The 23851-nt window shown below is 37.2% G+C and overlaps 1 protein-coding gene across 1 annotated transcript in view; it reads right to left on the reverse strand.

The window, feature by feature from the left end:
• Nucleotides 1–23851, reverse strand: part of DHX15 (DEAH-box helicase 15) — a 48214-nt gene that overhangs the window by 13626 nt on the left and 10737 nt on the right. Inside the window, exons 3-10 of the mRNA XM_086612013.1 lie at nucleotides 23540–23733; nucleotides 22229–22388; nucleotides 21600–21818; nucleotides 9465–9632; nucleotides 5064–5150; nucleotides 3246–3395; nucleotides 2980–3088; nucleotides 1639–1830 (exon numbers count right to left, since the gene is read on the reverse strand). Coding sequence (XP_086468139.1) covers nucleotides 1639–1830; nucleotides 2980–3088; nucleotides 3246–3395; nucleotides 5064–5150; nucleotides 9465–9632; nucleotides 21600–21818; nucleotides 22229–22388; nucleotides 23540–23733 — 1279 coding nt within the window. The remainder of the gene's footprint in view (nucleotides 1–1638; nucleotides 1831–2979; nucleotides 3089–3245; nucleotides 3396–5063; nucleotides 5151–9464; nucleotides 9633–21599; nucleotides 21819–22228; nucleotides 22389–23539; nucleotides 23734–23851) is intronic.

Genomic DNA, 23851 nt, shown 5'->3' on the forward strand with positions numbered 1-23851 from the left:
CAGTAGCGAATCACATGGTAACAACTCAGAAAGATCAATGCATTAAAGAAAATGGAAATGCAGGTGCAAAATAAACACCCTGTATTTTGGGTCCTGCATTTGAAAACAAAGATAATATAAAGTGTATTTTAATTTCAAACTCAGGCTAATTAAAAACAAATTCCAAATTATTCTATCACTGGCTTAACTCACTGTTTTGAGTAAGTAATAGCACTTTCTACTCCACAGCACGACACCACAGCTCTGAGAAAATGAACTACAGTCATTTAATCTGCTCATTTATTCAATGCTATTCCATTCACTTTTCTGTTATCTAGCTTCCTGTTCAGTACAAACGATTAATACATGGCTTGCTATCCGTGTATGGTCTGACAATCTTTATGTGAACTTAAGGCACCACAACATACAGTCAATGCCACTAGTTTAAATAAGTGTTTACTTTGGGAAATAGTCCTCACAAATACTAGGACTATTTTTTTTTTTTTTTTTTAAGAGCAGAATTTTAGTTACAACTCATACATTAACCAGCTTCAATCCATTACTTTTTTAAAAACTTATTTATGATGACCTTAATTGTGCCTTAAAATAAAAAAAGTATCATGGCCTGAGGAAAGATAAATAGAAAAAGGAGTAAGACGAATCAGTTCAATACCACAGTCAAAAATATGAGACATACTGTTCTGTAGTAGAGAGTAGAGGGAGAAGAGGGAAGAGAAAGACAGGCACCAACCTACCACCACCTCCGCAATTAAGCCCACCATTTAATTAACAAAAATTATTACGATTCTGCCCTGCCCATCTGCTCTGAGTCTGAACAATCAAAACTCTGCAAAAAACATTTTAGCTTGTTCTTTAAAAAAAACTTTCATATAAATACACTGTAAGACTAAAACTGAAGCAACAGATTTTACACTTAGCCAAAACATTATTTTTTTTCCTCTATTCAATCAAGTTAAGCATGTTACCAGTACACCTGCATTGTGAAGTGCCTGGTAAACTGCACACTCAAAAGACAAAAGAGTAGTTATGAGTAAGACCATCCCCCTTCTTATAATAGACTAAATCTTGCTGCTTGTCCCATGACGACTAACTATAAAACAAAGTTGGTTCTACAGAACTGGGAATGAAATACAAGGTTTGCTTGGTAACATTTTTCTCTCATCAAGCTCTCTCGACAAGCAGCTCTGCTCTGACGCAGTGCTATTCATATAATGCTGCAGAGTACAGCTGTGCACACAAATTAATTCTTATCAATACACATCCTCCCCCGAAGTTTCTTTCTTCCCTTTGAAAGTAATGACTGTTCTTCAGCTTTGCCGCTTAATGACTAAAAATGTATCATCATTTTATGTACAATCTTATGGTTTAATATAAATTACGCTGTAATCCTTCTGGAAATATTGGGATTTATCGAAGTGCAGAAGAATGCACAATAAAAAATGGATTTCACTGCCTTAAAAACAGAGTGGTTGAGCTGACGTTTCTGGTTCTGACTATGAGCCTAAAAAGAAATTATATTTTTTTTTTTAAATCTGATTTTATTAGAAATATATCATTTGTGGTTTTGATGTGGAAAACTCAAATTGTCCCCAAAATGAAGATCTGCATTTTGTTGAGTATCTCTTTCCCTGCTATTACCTGACAACATGGCAGTAATAGATAGGACCTCATTAGAACAGTTGTAGTCACAACTTGCAATAACCATTTTAGCCAGTTGTGGGTCCAATGGAAATTCAGCCATCATAGATCCCAACTCAGTCAAGTCTCCATCATCATTTAAAGCAGCCAGATAATTCAAAAGCTCTAAGGCTCTCATCAGAGTTTCAGGAGCTGAAAGAAAAAATATTTAGGTAGGCACATTAATCAAATTGCTCTGAATAGCAAAAATGAGGAAGCACAGACTATTATAACCCGTCTTATTTTTTGTTCTCCATTCAACTGACTTCCAAGCACAAAATTGTTACATACAGTTTAACACAGCTATGTATATCCACACATGAATGAACTTGGGGGGGGGGGGGGGGGGGGGGAATCACTTATTTAGAAGAGCTCTTAACTGGATCAAAAGCTCTGAATATTTGAAGACTACTGCTTTTCAAATTCAGACAGCAGTAGCATTGTGAAATATTCAGTATCATAGTAATATAATTTTCCTCCATGCACTCAAGCGTTTTCCCGTTGTTCCATACAAAATAGATCAATAGTCCTACTTAGCCATGTCAACTTTAGATACCTACAGTTTTTCAGAAACCTGAGCCTTTAAGAACATTCTCTTAACCCTGCATTCCTCATATTGAGTGCATATTAGACTCGAAAAGCAAAACAAAAGGAAATCCAAAAGATTTCCTGCTAAGCTATCGTAATTGCTGCATAGCACAAAGAATGCAATTGTTCTGTAGAGCTATTTAAAAGCTTACAGATTATAAACTATATTTTTATCTTGGGGGGGGAAATAACCACCTTTGATGTATTTATATAAGTCTGATCTATGTTTTTAATTAGCAATAACCCAGTTATTTTTAAAATATATATGCACATTTAACACTGTTAAACTTCATAGTTTGAGCCAAAACCACGTATTTAGCTTTAGAAATGCTAGCCAATTTTATTTTTATGTACAGTTGTTAACTGATGCACAATTAGAACGTGTAATCAAGGTGATAAGACAAAGTTATGGCCATTGGAACATCTATTATTTCATGATTTTTTTTTTTTTTGTACTTATCCTCTGCAGGTATGGGGCATTCAGTAGACTCCTTGGTTCTATTAAAAACTGTTACACAGGCAGAAAAATAAAAAGCTTGCTTTGATAAGACACAAACCACTAAATTTAAAGATAAACAGATTACAATAAAAGCAGTAAAAAAATATAAAATAATTTGTCCCATGTTGTTGTTATATAAAATATTCACCAAAAGGAAGATTTCAGATGTCAAAACATAACACTTACAGTAGACAAGATAAAATAGAAATAGGTACCTGGAGGATCCATAAAATCGAAGTGCACCAAATCATCTATACCAAGCTTCTTGAGCTGCAATACTACAGACCCTAAGTTAGACCTCAAAATTTCAGGGTATGTGTTGTCCTGAGGGGGAGGAAAAAAGAAAATTCAGAACACTTGTTCTTCCAAACACGTTAACTACACAAGCATTCAAATTCTGATTTTGTTTGGTAGCATGACACTGGACTACCTGTATTGATCAGATGTTCTTATATACACAATCTAAAAAAAGTAATCTTACCTGCATTTCAGTTTTGTAAGCCTTCTCTGTATAAAGCCTGAAGCACTTGCCTGGCCTAGTACGACCAGCACGGCCAGCTCGCTGCTGAGCAGAAGCTTTACTAATTGCAGTCACCAAGAGAGACTCCACTCTGATACGAGGATTATATACCTATTTGAAAATGGAATCAGAGCAGGAAAGAAGGAAAAGAATGAACACTGGTCATGGATAAGACAGCTATCTAAAAAAACAAAGACTGCTTTAAACTTATTTTCAAACACAGCTTCTGATCAGGAAATCACAAGTTGTATGTATCTGAGAGAAGAAATTGGCTACAAAAGCCTTTGGATCAGTGACAGAGAGCTCCAAATACAACTGCCTAGAGAATAGCATTTCCTTTTTATTCATTTGTTAACCACAGCTCCTGTCAGGCTCCCTGTCCTCCTTAACTGCACATATATTTAGACAAGATTTTCCTGACAGAAGGAACGCGTCCAATTTGTTCTAACGCTAAACACACTCTTGATGCGCAAATAATTCCATGAAAAAAGTTGTCTTGATACAATCATAAGGTTGAATAATCATGGTCTAGAGGTCAGAAAAAATCTGACATTTGAAGTTAACAACATAAGGTTGAACGCGACTGTAAAAAGCAGACCTATGACAAAGCAATACTGTGTTTCAAGGGTACATGCAGACTGCCACAGTACAAAAATACATGCTGGAATTTGCTGTAAAATTTCCATTGCAGTCATACATAAAGAGCAGCCTTGCCAACTCATTAGGACTCACGGAAAAGAATATACTGGGAAAAAAACCGCAGTAGTCAGATAGCAGTTGCAGTTGAAGATGTTCTTTGGGCAATGTTTTAACATCCTCATGGTGTGAATAGCTATAAAACATGTACAAAAACTTTATTTCTTATTACAGAAGGTATTCTTCCAGTGTAAGAGCTACTTGTGAAAAAGCCTCAGCCTAAATGATGATTGAAACTTGTGTATGAAGATGCACTGACTGCATTCACATTCTGCTCTGTCTCCTATTTTGCAAGTTTAGAAGCCTGACAATGTGTACGAGTATTAAAGGAAGAGTCTATGAAATAATTTATAAAGACAGTGAAAAAACTAAGTTAAGATTGAAAGATTTGTATTTTATTCTTTAGTTATTGACTTGACTGTAAGGCAAGGTACTTCAGTTCCTCTGAATGTTCCAAGAAGCACAATACAGGCTTGGTGACAATCTTCATGGCTGCAACACGACATCGTAAACACTGACAAGAAACAGTACTACCCCCAAGAACATTTCTCTTCTCATTTTAGTGCTAGAGTTTTCTACACTAACATGACTTAAAAGAAGAGGTGGCTTTTAGCACCAATTTTATTTGTTTCCATATGGATTTCTTGGTTTTATTTGAGCATTCTCAAGCATAGACACACAGTACAAAAATCTCCCTTCTTAAAGTATTCAGGAAATCCATATTCCAGGTCTAACTCAAAATCCTCCATTTCAATTTTTTGAAAATAAAATTCATAGAATGGTTTGGGTTGGAAGTGACCTTAAAGATCATCTAGTTCCAATTCACCTGCCATGGGCAGGGACACCTTCCATTCGATCAGGCCTTCTGCACTGCCCTGTTTTGGACTGCTGTAGGTATCTCAAGTTTGCAGACTAAGTGCAAACCTACCCTAAGTTAGTAACAAAACTAAACCAAAACAACCGAGGTCAAGATTTCAACTGGGAAAATATCTATCAGTGCTTACAAAGGGAAAAGTTACATGAGGAAACCAGACTCTAGTATCTTTCCTACTGTAAAGAAAGGGAAAATGAAGTAGTATTTACCTTCTGTTTTGCGAAGCCAGGATCAATCACAAACACAACACCATCTATTGTCAATGATGTCTCAGCAATATTAGTGGACACAACAACCTGTCAAAAAATAAAATAGTAAACATAACTACTTCGTCCTGAAGATGAAGAGGTCTGATTTTCTCTCTGCACCAAGAATTTTCAGCAAACTTTCCTTCACTTCATCAATTACAAGAGCTGTGCTCCAGACTTTCACAGGACAATCTGAAATCAACCAGATTAACTTCTATTGAAATCAGAGCAATTTTTGTCCACTGTTTCTGCTCCCCTATGTCTCTTAACAATATAACAAATGTTAGTTTTGAAAAGAAACAGAAGAGTAAACATTTTACTTACAAAATCACTATTCAAAATTTTACTCACATCTCTGTTCCAAAATGACAAGTTACACCAGATCCCTTTAACATCATCTGTTAATTCCAGTTTTTTAACTTTTTTTTTTTGAAGTCTAAACAAGGCAAACTGGTTAAATAATATTAAAACAAAGGTTATATAACTGTACTGGCACAGTATGTTATTTTACTTTTTTGGAATAAAGCAGTTATCAAAACACTCCAGCTAAAATCCTGAACAATATCTATTTAATTTCAACTTTGTCTTTTAAAGTTACCAGATATTCAAATAACTTCACATGTTTTGAAGGTTACGTTCTTAAAACTTTCTATACACTTTCTGAAGGTTAAGTGTCATGCAAAAATTAAAGTAAAGCTAGCGCCTCAGTTCTGAGGCTTGATTCACCATCATTTTAATTCTACATCCAGAGATGCAGTGTAACAGTCTATAGATATCAATAGCTCCCATCCCAATAGTGACCACACTAAATCTCATGTTATTAGCAAGTTTAATTAGCTACCTCAATTTCAGAGCATTCTGTCATCATTGTTTTCAGTTTAGCAATTAGAATTTGAGAGACTCTTAACAATTTGTTCAGAATTATAATGAAGTCAGTGGCTGGACTAGATTGATAATCCTGCTGATTTCTCTTCCTCCTGGCTGATTGCTTTGCCAGTCAGTTACTTATTACTCTCAGCTTGTCTCTTCTTAAGTAGACTCAAGGTCTAAGCTTGCCCAAATACTACTATATATGGAAAGCAATAATTTGGTAGAAAAAAAAAAATTCATTCATTTGGAATTATGGTGTTCAAACCTGAAACAATGTGCTACTTAGAACTCCTCAAACAAAACAACACAACCAAAACCCTAAACCTTTCATTCACAGCTAACCTGCACAGATTAGTTAGAGATAATTACATTGCTGTTTGTGGCTTTTAAGTGTTGACACAAAAGCACAATACATTTTCATAAAAAACATTGCAAGTCATTAAATATGCAAATTCAACTAGCACTCTCATGTTAAAAGGCTAGTTGATCCACAATCAGTTAGAGAGCGTACTTTATCTAAAAAGTCTTTTTTTTCCGGATCTAATGGACAGAAGTGTCCGTACCCAGAGTCTTCAAATACCAATTACGGAGCAGTGTCAAAAGGCTTTGGTCCTGCTTTAATCACCCATTTCTATTCTGACACTTCAATACCAATAATTCAATACTGCTAGTATGCTTAGTCCAAAAAGGTCCAGCAATTTAACTTGTACTTGAATTGTATAGAACTTTCCAAAGGTAGAAGGAAAAAAAAGTTATTTACACAGTGGATTCTGTTGTATGTATGGATCTCATTTGCTATATTCAATATTATATTGCTTAAGAAACATAATTAAGAAATTTAAAAACATAAGGAATTAAAGAAATCATGCCACATCTTTCAAGCCTAAATCAAAATACAAAGTTACTTGGAAATGAAACAAATGAAATTAGTGCGAAACAACATAAAATAAGTTATACCTAATCAGCTTTAACTGCTTTTTTGCAATTACTGAAATGATTATGTTAAAACTATTTTTAAATAACAGACTGACAGTTCGATACACCAAAGTTTTAGAGGTTAATTTAAACAGGTTACTTTGAATAATTAAATCTACATATTATCTACCAGTGATCTTATAGCAGCTTTCCAGTACGTAAAGGGGGCCTACAGGAAAGCTGGAGAGGGACTTTTTACAAGGGTGTGTAGTGATAGGACAAGGGGCAATGGATTTAAACTGAAAGAGGGGAGATTTAGGTTAGATATAAGGAAGAAATTCTTTACATTGAGGATGGTGAGATACTGGAACAGGTTGCCCAGAGAAGTTGTGGATGCCCCATCCCTGGAAGTGTTCAAGGCCAGGTTGGATGAGGCTTTGGGCAACCTGGTGTAGTGGAAGATTTCCCTGCGCATGGCAGGGGGGTTGGAACTAGATGATCTTTGAGGCCCCTTCCAACCCTAATCATTCTATGATTCTATCTACATATAAAAATGTATCTATATTGCATATATATACACACACACTAGTAATGCTTAAGACTCCTGAAACAGAAAATAGAACAGAGTTCGGAAAGAAAGGATGAGACAGGAAAGGGGAGCAGAAAGGCCCTTTGTTAAGTCATCTTCATCTTCCTCCACAGTATAAACAAAATACTCTGATTAACAAGTAAAAGTATTTTTTTTATATTTAATCTTAAGCTTTCTTGCAATAATAGTTATCTTGCCTAGCACATCTAAAGACAACTACAGAGTGCAAATTTATCAGCCTGTTACCATCACTATTACTGCACGATGCCACACAACTTCCAGCATCCTACTTTTCTATCACAAAGTTAAAGCTCTAAGATACTTACTCAGATACTGCAAGCATCTCTCTCAGTTTTTATGACCATTAGAGCTTTCGAAATGATTCAGACCACCTGCTAGCTCTCTCTCCTCAACAGTTTTATAAACTACGTTCAACTCTCACCGAAGATGGTGTGAAAGCAGACATTTTGTAAGACAGTGGAGGCCCAGCAACCCATGGTCCTACTTTACATATCTTAATCACAAAGACTAACTGAAACAAAACCAACATGTAAACAAATTTACATCAGACACTTGCAGTCATTGCTAGATTTATAACGGAGATTAAATAAGAAACCAAAACACCAGAGCCAGAACATTTCATTCAAAGCACACAGAGGAAAAAAAAATACACCAAGCCCATAATGGCTCTATAGGTCTGAACCTGTGGCTTATGTGTTTTGTGCCTGCTTTTACCTACAGTTGACATCTTTCCAGCAAGAAAATTTTACTTTTTTCTTGTAGTGAAGTATTTGCTACACCGAGAGAGTGTTCCTCTTAAGACACTGGTATTGGGTTTGTCAGTTCAACACAATCAAAGCTACACACTGCATCTGTTATCCTCTTATGAAGAAAAGCAGAAACCACCTATTTTGAAGCGCACAATTTTAAACACGAATGGAAATCTAACGAAGTACCCAGGTATCACTTGTTCATCACTGAAAAGCACTTTCGTTCATTTAAGTCATTTGCCAATACAATCTTGTTGCAGCATTAGTTTCATGATTTCAGTTTCAATGCTTTCTGCAATCAACTTCAATAAGAAAGAGAGGATCACTTCACTAAATTAAGTGATTTATTCTTCCTGAACATTAGAAAGTTGTCACTAGTATTCTATATGCATTGTACTGCACAAAAAAAGCAAATAACCAAGGAACAAACCATGCCTAGAGCACACAGTATGATCCGGCTTTTGACTTTCAAAATCTTAACTTTGCGATCACTGCAGTTTCACATAGCGTTAGTTTAATTGAGGAAGCTCTATTAAGACTCCTTCCAAATGTTCAATTTTGGAGAAATAACCACACAGCTTCTAATGTGGTTTATGTGAGTATTCAGAAATTGAATTATTAATTTTATTAAGGACACTCACTGGTGCCATTTCAAGTTTCAGTTTCTCAATCCATTTTGCCCAATGAAAGAACCTCAATTCCTTCCTTACTACTAGAGAAAACACCAATCTCTAACTTCAACACGCATGTTTTAACTTGCACCTCCTCATAAACCTTGAGAAACAGACAAAACCTGCCTGATAACATCCCTTGAAGAGATAGTCCGTTTTGTTTCCAAAAAGAACATGTCTCAAAATAATTACCAAGGGAAAAAAAAAAATTCCCATCTCTCCACACAAAACCATGTGGTTGTCAAATTCAGTATTTAATTTGACTTATCATATTTCTCATAAGAAACTTAAATTAATGCCATTCCCATTCAGTCAAATCATTACTAAAATATTCTGGCATTACAGATAGAAGCCAGAATTTTTAATTGCACTGGAAAACAAACTCCAAGTTACCTAAAAATTTTAATGTGATAAACATTGGATTATTAAGGCTTCATCAAAAATCTACTTGTTGCTGCCCAAGTACATTTAAAACAGCTGAAACTTGTATTTAACACAACTGAGTAGCTCGTTACTGAACAGCACACTAAAATAGTGTATTCTTTACCTTTCTTCCTATTGCTCCATTCTGTTTTTTTGGTGGAGGAGGTTCAAAAATCCTTTGCTGTTGCTGCGGAGGAAGGGTGGAATACAATGGAATGATTTTGATGTCACCAACTTCAGGGCCTAAATCATCAATTTCACGTTTTATCCTCTTGCAGGCTTCATCAATCTCCTGCAAAACAAAAATAAAAAATATTGGTTAAAAGAGAACTCCATGAAAAAGGCAGCACATTTTATTTCAGAGTGCCTTATGACAATTATAAAAGTCTACACCCTGAAGAACAATTACAGTAACTTCTTCTCTAAAAAATAAAAATTATTTTAAAAAGGTGCTTACTGAATTTGCAATCGAATTTCCCCAACACTTCAAGATGCTTCAGCTTCTATAGTCTAATGAAAACCCTAATTTACATTCAACATCCTTTTTCTTTTAGTCATGTTTCCTAATTAATTCTCTACAAATTGTACTAAAATTGAAATCTTTCACCCTGAAATATTAAACTGCACTCATGACCTTTTCAATTTTCACAATCTAAAAGAAATTGATGTGCAAGATATTTAAAATAAGCCAATTAAGCTTTAATGTCACGTATCACTAATGCGATTATATGGAAGATTTGCTTCATTGTACCTAATGAGAACAAACACCTTTACAGTATAAACATGTATGCTCAAAACCAAACCTCTCAATCCAGTGTTTCAGATTTTACTTTAAAATTAACTGAAATCCCATTTAAGCTTAAGAAAAGTCAGTGAAATACCCTGAAAATGAGAAAGATTTTGACACCTTTTTTACCTTAGTAGATTCTATGATTCTGTTTGCTAGCCTGTTTTCTGACTAGCTTACTACACAAAAAAGTTCACCACAGCCCAATCACTTATAATTCCATTTAATTTTAATACAACTACATTAAAGTCAGCTGAGTGACCTATAGTTATGACAAGATTCAACGAAAATTAAAGAGCACAGAAATTTAGGGCAATGAATAACACGTTTCACTAACTTCAACTTAAAAACTACAACAGTGCTTCCACTGGAATAACTAAGAAGCACGCTTAGCAACTATTCATACTCCAGCTGAACCACTGATAGGAGAATGAAGTCATCATGATAAGAACCAACAGTAGGCAAAAACAAAACATGGCTACAAAATACTCTGAGAAAAGAGGCCAGATCTCCCTTACCACATTCACCAGACTGAAGCTGAAATGATGCTTTAGACCCTCAAGCAAATATACACAACAGGTTAATCCAAAGGCTTTGTAAAATTACTGCTTTAAACTGTAATTAGAAAAGCAAAAGCAGCATTCTTTTTAGAAAACATAAATTCAAACAGATCCTGGAGGAAAATCTGGGTCTTTTTCACCTTTTTTAAAGAGACTTTTCAGCACAACTGTACTGAGTATGTTTTAAAGAAGCATAGACAATACAATACTCATGTTCCATATTGATAAGCATATATAATTCATGTAAGCATGGCAAAATGAAGGCCCTTCCTCTTTGATGTCAGAGCTCTTTAATAGTAAGCTTAATGCTTTCTGGCATTATCTTGCCAAGTTGAACTACAGATATTTAGAAAACAAAAAAACAAAAAAACACGTTTTAAACAAAGATGCACTTTGACAACAAAGCTAATACACTCCTGACCAAATGGGAGAGGCACACGAGGGCTGAGCTGGAATGCCCCCTCCTGGCTTAGCAACAGACACATCAACACCCGGTGTTCACCGATAAACCCCTTTTACAGAGCCAGTAACAGCCTCTCAAAGAAAATAATAGTCTCCCAGTGAAAAGGAAAAACCTAACTTAATTCATAGAATCATACACAGTAGCTCAGTAAATTAATACTTTAACAATAGTGCTTATGTAAAGAGACAATGTGTTAAAAGTAAATAGTTGACTAACTAGGCAGCAACACTCCCTAACAAATTTGCATCCATTCAAGGTCCTGACAAGCTGATACTCGGCCTGTGAAATATTCACTACAAAATTAGATTGTATCTTTCAAAAAAAACACAAGCCAAATGCTAACACAAAAATACAGCACAGACCTTAGCTGCTGATCTGAAGCTCACTACGCTGTTTCATGGAATCTGAGCAATTACACTGTGTAATTAATCGAGAAAGCTCTGATGCTGGTCAGGATGCTTAATCTTCAACAGTAACAACTAGAGACTCCAGCAGTTTTATACTTAAAAGATAGTACAATACAAGCAAGCAGTGACAGATGAAAGCACTACAGTCTTCAGGTCACAAGTGTTCACAGCCACCTATCATCTTTCAGAAGACATAATAGTGTTGTTTCTCCCTAGAGTTTTCCAATGTGGCTTCAAAGTATCCCTAATCAGGGTCCATTTAAATACTTCAACACAGAGGTGACAAGCGCATATATAACCATTACTCTCTGCAATTTGCAGAGCTAACCACAGACCTCTCATCATAAACTGCTGAAAGAAGGATGCAAGTCACCAAGAGCCACTGCCACTCACCTAAAGATAGTTAAAGAGAGAACTTTTTAGTATTGAATTGTTTTCATTAAAAGGAAAAAAAGAGGAGGGGAAAAAGGATTATTTCCTTTTATTTACCACACTGACAGAAAACAGTATGTCTGCTTCAACTGTATCCACAAGCACCCTCCAATTCCAGCAGATGACTAAAATGAGTATCCCAAAGTACAGAATCCAGAAGGTGTAAGTATAGCAAGAATAGCTTCGAAGTATTAAGGATTCATTTAAGTGTTAAAGATTCATTTGTATCCAATGAAAACATTTAAATCTGGAGATACAAAATACATAGTTGAAGGCCCAGTCCTAACTTTAATCCTCTGAAGATTCAGCAAGTCTAATTAAATGGTCCTGACTTACTCAAGTATGAAAGGCTTTTAAGAAAGAAAACACCACCACATATTTAAATATTTGCACACCACCTACTCCAAATCAAAGTATTTTTTGAGAAACAGCTCTCAGTAAAATTGTCCATCAGTGCACCCATCCTAAAGAGAGCTGACTACCAAAAGGTAAATAGCTAACAGACCACAAAAAAAGGGAAAGGTTATATGCTAGCTAAAAATCTCATCTATCTCAAGCTGCAAGCGCCACGTAGTCAACGCATCTACAGTTCACAGCATCTAGTCATCAGAATTGTCCCAGACAGTCTGTTAGGTACTTTAAAGTTTCCAAAAACTTCTTGCTTAATCAAATCAAAATGAATTAACAATATATGCACAATACCTATAGTTCGGCTGCAACACTATGGAAACTAGAATCAAGTTGCAGTTAAAAAGTCTGGTCATACACTTTGAATATTAATATGGAGTCCTCGACATTCTTCCACACTCTCAAAAGCATAAGCGATTCGTCTTGGAAAAGCTCCAAAGACAGACCAGAATCAGCAAAGAGAAAATATTTCTTTTTATGGATATACTAGAGATCAAGGAAGTAATGGGGTGGTGAATATTTTTCAACCAGAAAAAACAAAGTCATCTAAACATTCGAGTTGAGAGTCAGCAATTTACATTTTGTACCTACAGCTAAAGACAGTTCACAGAAAAAATAACAGTAACCAGGAAAATAATTTAATTTCATTTAATCAAGACTATTATTATGAAATCAAATTTAAGCTAATTTAAATGGTATTCCTTCCGAGAAACTGGTGTGATTAAGGCTGGTTCTACACACAGGCCTGAGCAAGCTGCTTGGTTTTCAAACAACTGGTAGGAAACAGGCAATATTCAGAACACCTGTCAAATCAGGTGGGCTTCATTCAGGAGCTTAAGTATCAGAAATCAATTCTGAGACACCAAAAAGCTTCACGACTTCAACAGGACTTCTATAGTGCCACAAATTTCAGCAAGATCTATGTCTGTATGGGAACATATGCTTAGCAGTGTCTCGTTTAGAAAACAAAGCAAGAACAGGGTGCACAGCTTCCCACTGATTTCTAAGGAACAGTAGTGCAGCCATCTATGTTTTCACTTAACAGTAAGTAGGTTACTTATGCCTTCTGAATCTGACAGGATTTTTACTCCATCTTAACCCACTTCTCCCCCCCAAAAAAGGCACACTGATGACTAGCACATTAAAAAAATCCTTGGATGCAGTAATTTTTATTCCCCTCACTGAAGCCGTTTTTCTGTGCAGCTAGAAATGCAAAGATCCACCAGACCAGAGAGAAACTGAGTTTGACGCCTGTTGACAAAAGGAATCCTGAGTTCTCGGAAGAATGCTGCTTATATTCCACTCTAGGATCCTGTGGGGGATCGCAATGCCTACCACTCATATCAAGCTCAAGAAATTAAAAGCATGATATTTCCTTTATTGTCCCCTTTTCATGCCAGATCAACACATCTACAAGTGAAAAAACCGGAACCATTTAATGTAACCAGTTAACACAGAGCAAACTTTTGCTCCAGTGAAATGCAGTGAGAAAACCTCATCTAAGTGTGCATAGCTACACATCACACACAAGTAGTCAAAACCAAAACCAGCAGTCCTGAGTCACACACACTCACTCATGAACGGCGTTAAATAACGTAGTAACAGTACTGTCGTGGGTTATGTTGAACCGCCCCACACACAGCCGGTCACTCCCCCTCCCCCACCCCCAGGAATGAGGGAGAGAATTAAAGGATAAACGTGAAACCCGTGGGTTGAGATAAGAGTGATTTAATACAGATGATTTAATACAATGTAGGTGCTCACCACCCCTCGTATGCGAAGCCCGTCTCGTCCCGAAAACTGCAAATCCCGGACGAACGCGAGGCCCCGAAATAGAGAGGGGCAGAGAGGGAGAGAAAGAGAGAGAGAGAGAAAGAAAAAAAAACAGCAGAGCAACAGCGCAGCAAGCGCAAAAGAGCAAAAGTGCAAAAAGAGCAAAAGCGCAAAAGCCCCTCTTCCCGGCTGACCCTCGCTTTTATACTGGGCATGACGCTGCATGATATGGAATACTAATTGGACAGTTTGGCCCTCAGTCTTAAGTTCCACACAAATGACAAGGGGAATCGTGTCCCCCTTGTCCCAGCTATGCTCCCCCCTTATCCTGCCGTGTTTCTGTACTCCGCACACTGAAAAGTCCTTGGAGTTTCACTTCCAACCACAAACATCAGCTTGCTATCAACATTCTTCTCAGAGTGAGCCTCTGAGTGAAACCAAAACAGGGAGCTCTTCTGGCTGTTAAAAAAAACTCTGTCCCAGCTAAAACTGGGACAAGTACATAAAATATGCACACACTTTGAAAAAGATTACACATCTTACAGATTCAAAGTAAACAAAAGCGCTATAAGTGTTTTTCAGGCATAAAAGAAGGTGTATGTAATGCTTCAGATTGTGGTCAAACTTAAGTATTCCAAAGCACTTTTAATTTTTCAGTGAAATAAACGTATTTGAATGCCACCTGGAGATATTTCGCAGCTAAAACTGCTGGAATGTAACTGTGGAAACAGACCTGGCTGCATTTACTCTTTGTACAATGAGTACTGAATGCTGCTCTCTGGTCAACAGCCTCTTACTCCTTCGAAACCGTTAAGCTAAGCACAGAAAGCACTGGCTGCAGGGGAGTTTCCTTATTGTCCAAGACTGTCTTTTCAGTATGCCCCTTTGTCTTTCACCTCTCTCATACTGCGCAGTACTGCTTGCATCCCTCATCCCAGAACATGCAGAAAAACTAGTTCAGCTAGAAGAAGACAGAGGGTATAGTTGAATTCCTACCTCTCTTATTTGTAAATCTCTTTTTCTTCTATCACTGTCAAGTATCTTTTTTATCCCTCATTGTAGAAAGTGAATATAAAACCTTTCACATTGCTCAAACGACAGCATGGGAAAGGGACAAAAGGAAGGTCTCTTAAGAAGCCTGTTTCTTTTACCTGACAGAAATTATCTGGGAGGACATGATGAAAAGCTGTCAGTATTTGAAAGCCAAGAGGGACAGAACTGGTAAGTTTTCCTGTGGCTTAACTTCAAGAGTACCACTTACAGGACTAATGCTTAAATCCCACCCAACCACAGCGCCTCCTTCTCTCCGACTTGTATTAGTAAATACTAACAAGACTGAAAACATGAACATGTAGTATTACTAAATATTTTTTTCTAAAGATCTCACTTTTGAAGGCCTTAAGAGAAAATATTCTAGGTATGACTTAAAGATGGCCTGCGCCAGTTTAATTTAGAAACATACTGGTTCCTCAGGCTCGGTGTCAGAACACACAAAAAAGAAAGAGCCTCAAATAAACGAACCACAATTCAGTACCTCACCAGCTGCCTCCAATACTACTTCTCCAATGCTTAAGTTTATTTCTCTACTCCAATACTTAATATTCCCTAGCTCTGCATCAAAAACTAAGGATTTGAACATATCATTAGAAGTTCACCTAAAAGGAGCTGTACAAAATTAACCACAGAAGAGACTAATTTTGCTTCTTACCATGCACAGCACTTTTTTTATTTGCTGTTGAAAATAAAGTCTTTATACCATTCAAACTGAATGCTCAGTAGAAATTCACTTCCATTTCTTTCCCTGATGGTATTTCTGTGGTAAAAAGGTGCTCATACTGAAATGTTACTATTAGCAAGAACAGAAACAGAAAAGGAGCAGTTGTATGTATTGAGTTAGTGCACCACATCTTTAAGAAGCAAGTTTGTGCTGAACAATTACTGTCAAGATTCTTACATAAAGAAGTTCCACTGAATGATAGCCAAAAAAAACCAAAAAGAAATCCAAGAAGAAAAGCAGCAATAGTGTTGACAGAATCACACAAGTTGGAAGCGACCTGAAGGATCATCTGGTCCAACCTGTCCTGGCAACAGCACGGTCTAGACAAGATGGCCCAGCACCCTGTTCAGCTGAATCTTCAAAGTGTCCAATGTTGGGGAACGCATCACTTCCCTCAGGAGATTATTTCAATGGTTGACTGTTCTCAGCGTGAAAAATTTCCTCTGTGTCCAATCTGAATCTCCCCAGGAGTAACTTGTACCCATTACCCCTCTTTTCCATGTGACTCCTTGTAAAACGGGAGTCTCCATCTCCGTAGCCACTCTTTCAAATACTGGAATATGGCGATAAGGTCTCCCCTAAGCCACCTTTTCGCAAGGTTGAACAAAGCCAGTTCTCTCAGCCTTTCCTCACATGGCAGGCTTCCCAGTCCTCTGATCATCTTTGTGGCTCTAAGTTACTGAGTTAAAATGCTTCTGCTAAGCTAACAATCCAATACCCTGAATTTCCTTCCCTTTTGTTTGCATGCAGGACCCATTCCTGCTGCCTCGGATGAGGCTTGAAATTACACTGACACTAAACAGCAGTTACCAAACGATCGACCGCAAGTTACCCGAGCCATCACAGCACTTCAAGTACTGGCATTCATTCCGGCTCACAAGCCAAACTGCTACACATAAACATACATTTAACTTGCTGGTCAGGCTCCACTCAATCTTGAGATCTAAACTGTATCTCATCATCTTAAGAAAAAATGTTTCTACAAAAAGATGGTGACTAGTGATGTCATTTTAGGCACATTTAATGGAACAGTTCAAGCACTTGGCATGCAAAACAGAATTCAATTATTTTGTAAACATGGTCCTTGGGAAGGGTATTTCACAAACTCTTTCTTCAGCCGACTCTGTATTTGGAGCACTTAAGAATCTCATGAGGTGTGCAAAACTTCAGAACTGCTCCAGTTAGAACTACTTAAGACTGTCATCTATTCAAGAATTTTATCTACAGCAGATCAGCTGCTACACTATACACAGTTAGATTTAGCTTCACTGAGTATAAATGAGTCAAGTAGACATAATTGTTAAACCCTGAAGGAAATTAATGCCAAAAAAGAACACAGCAATTTTACCTTATGTAAAATGAGTATGCAGGGGGGAAAAAAACCTAAATGCACAGAAAGCACCTCCCAAATCAGAACTATTTGGCAAACATTTTAACCTTCCCCCCTTCTCTTTTGAGTTCCTATCACAGACAGGGGCACTGTCAGTCACATCTAGCTTTGATGACACATACCTTCTAGAAATATTGTTTTTGTTCTTAAAGCTGCAAGGAACTTTGCTCCTTTCCCTTTCTTCCTCCATGAATGAGCACAAACTGCTACAAGCTAAAAATGAGGAAACAACAGCAAAAAATTGGTCCTAAAAGCTGCATCATCTCAGGGGATGCTCTGAATAAAAATTCAGAAAAATAAAACTCTGTAAAACCATGGGTTGGAACTAGATGATCTTTGAGGTCCCTTCCAACCCTAACCATTCCATGATTCTATGTACTTTGACAAAAAAAGTAGTCCATGGAACAAGTCAACACTTGACCATAACTGAGAACTGCTCTGTAAACAAGTCAAAACTGTTCGAACTTGTCTCAGGATGATTCCTATATTCAGGATCTTTTTGACCTGGTCTATTTGACATGTTTAATATTGACATCATCTCAAATGAATGAAGAGCAGAAAAAAATTCCTTCCTTTAGTGCTTGAACACAATTAACATCATTACTCTCTCAGCTTATGCACACCGACTCCTCAATACTTTCTATGCAAGACTAAACAAGACAACTTGCATTCACTGCAGCCCAGTACACTGTCTTAATCTCACCCAATCACTACCACTGAGACTAAAACAAAGTTGACAATTTTGACTTCAATTTCCTCATCAGAAAAATCTCTGCTACCTTCTTTCACAGTTCCACAGTTTAATCAGCCTCACTGTGATAAAAAAGCATGCCTTTTAAAAATAAATCCTCACTTACAAAACATTTTACTAAAGCCTCAAAAATATTTTGCAACGCTTTCCTACATCAAAATCAGGTTTACCAACATCACTTTAACCTTTCTGGAACACCGACACCAGAACTTCACAGCAACATTTTTCAGTATATTTACCTACTATCAAGAACAACAGTACTTCAAGTCTCCAGTTGCAGTCTGGATTCTTCTTCCTAAACACCCAACAATGCATTTGGCTTTATGAAGAAAAGGCTACTGCGGCAGCAGAGAACACGCTTTAGATTCTTAAGTGCCTAGGTTACCAAGATATGCAAGATGGATCTATCAAATCTATAGTTTGTGTCATTATTTCTGCCTCCTCCACCCTACAAGTTTCATCTGCAAGGATGTTACACCTACTCTCCGATTACTGATCTTAAGGGAGTGTGAAATCTAATACTGTTTTAGCAGAACTGCAGTAAACAATAAAACAGCTACCTCCGAGACGTGCAGCTGAGCCAGCCTCGAGACGTTTAAAGTCAAGTTTAACAAATGTGTATCTACACAACTAAACTACCAAATTTGTAATCTCAATGACTGAGAACAAGTTTGACAAAATTTGTTCTCTAAGGAAGACATGTCAATTGAAATGTAATTGTACTTTTTCCTTCTGAACAGAATTTCTCTGTCAGTTTCCAGTTTTGTCTGTGACTGACCTCAGGCAACCTGGCTTACAGTTATCAAGGTTATCTCAGGTCATACCTGTTTTGAATGCTGGCACAAAACACAAACATTATTTCCATCTTCTGGAATCTCCCTGATAAACCAGGGTGGCTTTTTGTTTGGTTTTAAAATCAACAGATGAGCTCTCCTCCTTACAAGGACTGAGAGACAAGCCTTGTTTCAAAATGTTTCTTCCTAATAAATGTTGGTTTTAAAACATCCTCTGTTACTAATGGACTGAAAAGCAGTTCATGCAACATAATCATATACTTTTGCTCCTTTCAGGATTCAGGAAGGAAGTTTTTATTGAACACTTATTTCTGCACCATTAACAACAATTTTATCTTCATCCAGTAACAGGCTTATACGATTAAGATTCCATTGGTTTCAAAATGTATTTAAATTTCTTTTTATTTTGGGGCTTGACAACACAGAATCTTCCCTAGGATCTCCAGGTTCCATCATCAACTTTATGATTTAACTAACCTGTACTAATTATTAACTGCCATCCATCTTATTGTCCATACAAAATTACTTCAGGTTCAGCGGGAAATGAAGACATTTGCTAGTAAGGACTCATTCTGCTTTAGACCACTGCAATTACTCCTCATCTGAAGCCTCTAAAAGTCAAAGAGTTCACACAGAGAGATGCATTTACAAAGCCAAATGAAGTTACATAAAGGGAAGATGTTTTAGGCACAACCATGATTCTAACTACCTAAATTCAGATTAGCTCCAGGCAGAGCCATTCCAGTGCCTCTGAACAGTATCATCATCCATGGATACACAGACTGGAAAAATAAGAACAGAGGACAATGGCTTACCAATGCAAGTTTTAAGTGATTCAGTAAGGCAATACAGGATATTGTTATATATATTTATGCATAATTACATCTGTAGATATAAACATGTATTATGTACATGACTTTATTAAAAATCTGTTTAAAATACACTATGTCCTGTAAATTAATCCAGTGGAAATCAAAGAACCTGTTCATACGAAAGAACAGAGTACCTCTGTAGCACTGGCTGGTCCCAGACCAGTTGGGTCTAAAGCCATTTGCCAAATACAAGTGGTGCTCGCAGTTGGTAACATCTGAAGGCAGTCATCCCACCCACTGCCCCCATAATCACAAGTTATTTAGAGCAACATATAGCAACTCACATAGCAAAGACATTAACTTGTTACTGGAACAGGTTGCCCAGAGAAGTTGTAGATGCCCCATCCCTGGAAGTGTTCAAGGCCAGGCTGGATGAGGCTTTGAGCAACCTGGTATAGTGGAGTGTGTCCCTGCCCATGGCAGGGGGGTTGGAACTAGATAATCTTTGAGGTCCCTTCCAACCCTAACCATTCTATGATTCTATGATAATTAGAAAGGTAAGTATTTTTCTTCAAGAAAGGTTAGAGACCAGCCTGATTTAGCATCCTGGTAAGAAAACAAAATCTGCTCAAACAGCTGGATGGCAGTGTTTCTTTCTGTTGCCAGTGGTTCATTCACCCTCTTGCAACAGTTGTTTCACTAATTCTCACACCTGCCACACTAGTCCAAACTAGAACTTCTAACTAAAAACAAGCAGGCAGGCTTCAAAGTCCCAAATGTTAATTTTTCCCTACCTGCAATACTCCAAACAAAGAAGGACAAACATAAAGGCCAATGTATCTGTTTTTACAGTGACCATCACTGTTTTGGTTTTCTAAGGGAGAAGAACACCTGCCAGAAGACATTTTAACCAAACACCTTTCAAAGCTCACCTAAAACACAATACATCTTTATGACTGGCAAATCTACTCAAGAAGCCCAAGTTCCTTTAGCATCACAAGTTATTTGTACCATTTTTCCCCCCTCAGCATAGTTAAGATTGTGTACGCTTAGATTAAAGATACTGAATTGTTCCACATCCTTTGCAGGGTAATTCTTCAGGAGAAGTGATTGCAAGACGAATGAGTCAGAAAAGCAGTTTTGCTAGCCACATTTCTCCCCCTACTAAAAATATTAATTTCAGGTTGACCCAGTCAAGTAAACTTTCATAATGCCTGTGGGGTTTTTTTACTTCTCCATCTCAGTCTACTAATAGGGACACTCAAAAGAGCTTCGAAGCAACAGATTAAGACTAAAAAAAACCCAGTTTATTTCAAGCAAAGGATTTAAGATATCCAGAAAATCCTCATTTCCTGATGTAGTTTAGCTTAAGTGCTTTTGTACAATCCTCTTTTGCAAGGCACTGAGTCCATTTCTGAGACACAACTCCCACTATTTGTGGTACAGAAAGACTTCAACTTAATATTCAAAGCTATTAATAAAAACAAAACCCAAACATTTTTACTAAAACAACCATTGACAGCTAAGTAGAACAAAAATGTTATTCTTCAGATATGTTGTACAATACACATCCAGAAGCGCACAGAACAACACTTCCAGTAAAAATATGGATGCTACCAGATACCCAGAACTTTTGAGTTCACGTCAGGACAAGCCTAAAGTTCATACTCTAGGTTTTTATTTTAGAAGTACAGGAGTTAAGATGGTAATTTTTATTTTAGAGAAGGCTTGCACAGCATATGCATATTACAGACACATACAATGACTAAGGACCTGAATGTACGGCAGGTAGCAAGCCTCAGGTCATTCAAAGGATAAACTAGAAAACTAAACATTTCAGTCTACACAAGCCACTTAAAACAGTTTCTGAATGGAACAACAGATTTTTAAAACGGAAGAAAGTACCTCCTGTCCAGTAAGAAAGAGTAAGAGGTCTCCTTCCTCTTCTTCACACATGTGAATTTGGATGACTGTTCGAATGGCAGCCTCAAGGTAGTCCCTTTCTGGTTCTGGAGTATAGAATATCTCCACAGGATGAGTGCGACCCGGGATAGTTAGAAGAGGACAGTTATCAAAATAGATCTGAAATTTTCCAGCATCTAAGGTAGCACTCATAACTATAACCTGTAGGTTTGGAGGGCAAAAAATAAAAAGTTACTCCAAAGCTTAACAAGAATTTGTAAAATGTTATGCAAACAACATGTAATATTGAGAAACTAACTCAACCACTGACTGTGATTTAAGCATGCTTTTATCACCTGAATACAGCACCCTTGTTACAAAGGTAAAAAAAAATCCTAGTCAAATACAAAAAAGCTAAGCTACAATTATGTTGTTTATAGTATTTTCCTCAATACAAACTGCATTAAGAATTTCCTAGGGTTATCCATTCTATACAGATTGTGATTAGATCAAAAAACAGTTGATCTACTTTAGCTGATTATAAAAATCAGCTAGTGCTAAGCACATGAGACACTTTATTTGGTATGCCTGCAACTAGAAAGGAGATGCTGTCGGGCTTCATCATTACTGACCTTCAAATCAGATCTTTGTCTTACAACTTCCTTCAAAACTCCCATCAAAATATCAGTAGCCAGTGTTCTCTCATGGGCCTCATCAAGAATTATAACACCATAGCGCTCCAGCAAAGGATCATTCATTGCTTCACGAAGTAACATACCATCAGTCATATACCTGAACACAAATAAAAGCAATTTCAACACGAATTTTATTTATTAAATCTGATACAGAACCTTCTTACATATCATTCACTAGGTTGCTTGAACTAAGCTTTTAGTCAACTTTTAAAAAATAGAAACATCAGTAAACTATTTCCAGCAAGGAAACAAGCCCGTTTTAAGTTTTCAAATAGAAATTACTAAGTATAAGTGAAAGTGTAAGTGAAAACTGAGAGTAAGGAGGAAAGATTAAAAAAAAAAAGGGAAGGGGAAACAAGATTAGCAACATTTGTAACTAGTCTGCAGACTATTACTGGCAGACTTCCAGGTCTACAAAGACAGGAAAAGAAAGGGAAAAATCCCCTCTGAAATCCTAGTAATACTATTTCTGCAGCTGCTTCTCTGCTTTTCTGTTTGCAGATCATCCATTCAGGTTTGGGTTTTTTTTTCCATATCAGTTACATTTCTTTTTACACATTAACTTTATTCCCAGCCTTCAGCTATTTGTATGAGCAAAAGAGAAGACACCTTTTGGTAGAAAATCACTGTTCCTTGAACCACACTCCTAGAATTCTCTTTAACTGAGCATTCTGAATGTCATCTGCAAGTGACACAGTAAGTGGGTCCAGTTCCACCTACACAGCACAGCAATCTAGAACAGCTGACAACTAAAATACTATGCATTATTGTGTCCCAGTGACAGGTATAGGCCAGTTTTGAAACTCTGCAGTAGTTCTCCTTACTGAAGTAAGCTACTGAACTTCACAAGGATTACCCTGAGTGGAAAGATACCACAGACAGGTCAGCTGAATGCACAACATGAAGAGAAACTGAGTGCTGAAGAGCTTTATTCTGCATAGCACCTTAATCATAAAAATATTTCTTCAGATCATCCTCCTCTTTTATGATCACTGAAAATTAATTTCCATAGGGTGCAGTGATTTAAGTGGAACGACTCGTTTTCAATTCTACTGAAGCCCCATATCCCAGGTTTCTTTCAGCTCATGCCTCTCTTCTCCTCTCAGACATAGAAAGTGCCTGTCCGTAGATTCACTCACCACCTCATTACTCCTTTTGTAACTTTGCTCACACCCTTCATTACCCTGCAATTCCCCCCACCTCCAAGTAGGCTGTGTTATACCTTTACCTGACAGTTGCCATACTTACTTCAAAATGGTTTTTGCACTACTGCAGTCTTCAAATCGAATAGAGTAACCAACCTCCTGGCCCAACATGACATCCATCTCATCAGCAACTCGCTGTGCCACACTCATTGCAGCTACTCTCCTAGGCTGGGTACATGCCACTCCCCTCTTTGGTCCAGGTAATGAGCGCATGTAGTCAACACACCACTGAGGGATCTGTCAAGAATAAAATTCAGTTTTAAACACACTTCAAAGGGCCAGGTGTAATCTGTAACCTTTGGATTGTATCAAATATAGTTATAATGCCCCTGAGATGCCAACTGCATGCACAAAA

The sequence above is a fragment of the Tauraco erythrolophus genome, chromosome 5 (assembly GCF_009769465.1).
Source record: "Tauraco erythrolophus isolate bTauEry1 chromosome 5, bTauEry1.pri, whole genome shotgun sequence".
Taxonomy (NCBI): domain Eukaryota; kingdom Metazoa; phylum Chordata; class Aves; order Musophagiformes; family Musophagidae; genus Tauraco; species Tauraco erythrolophus.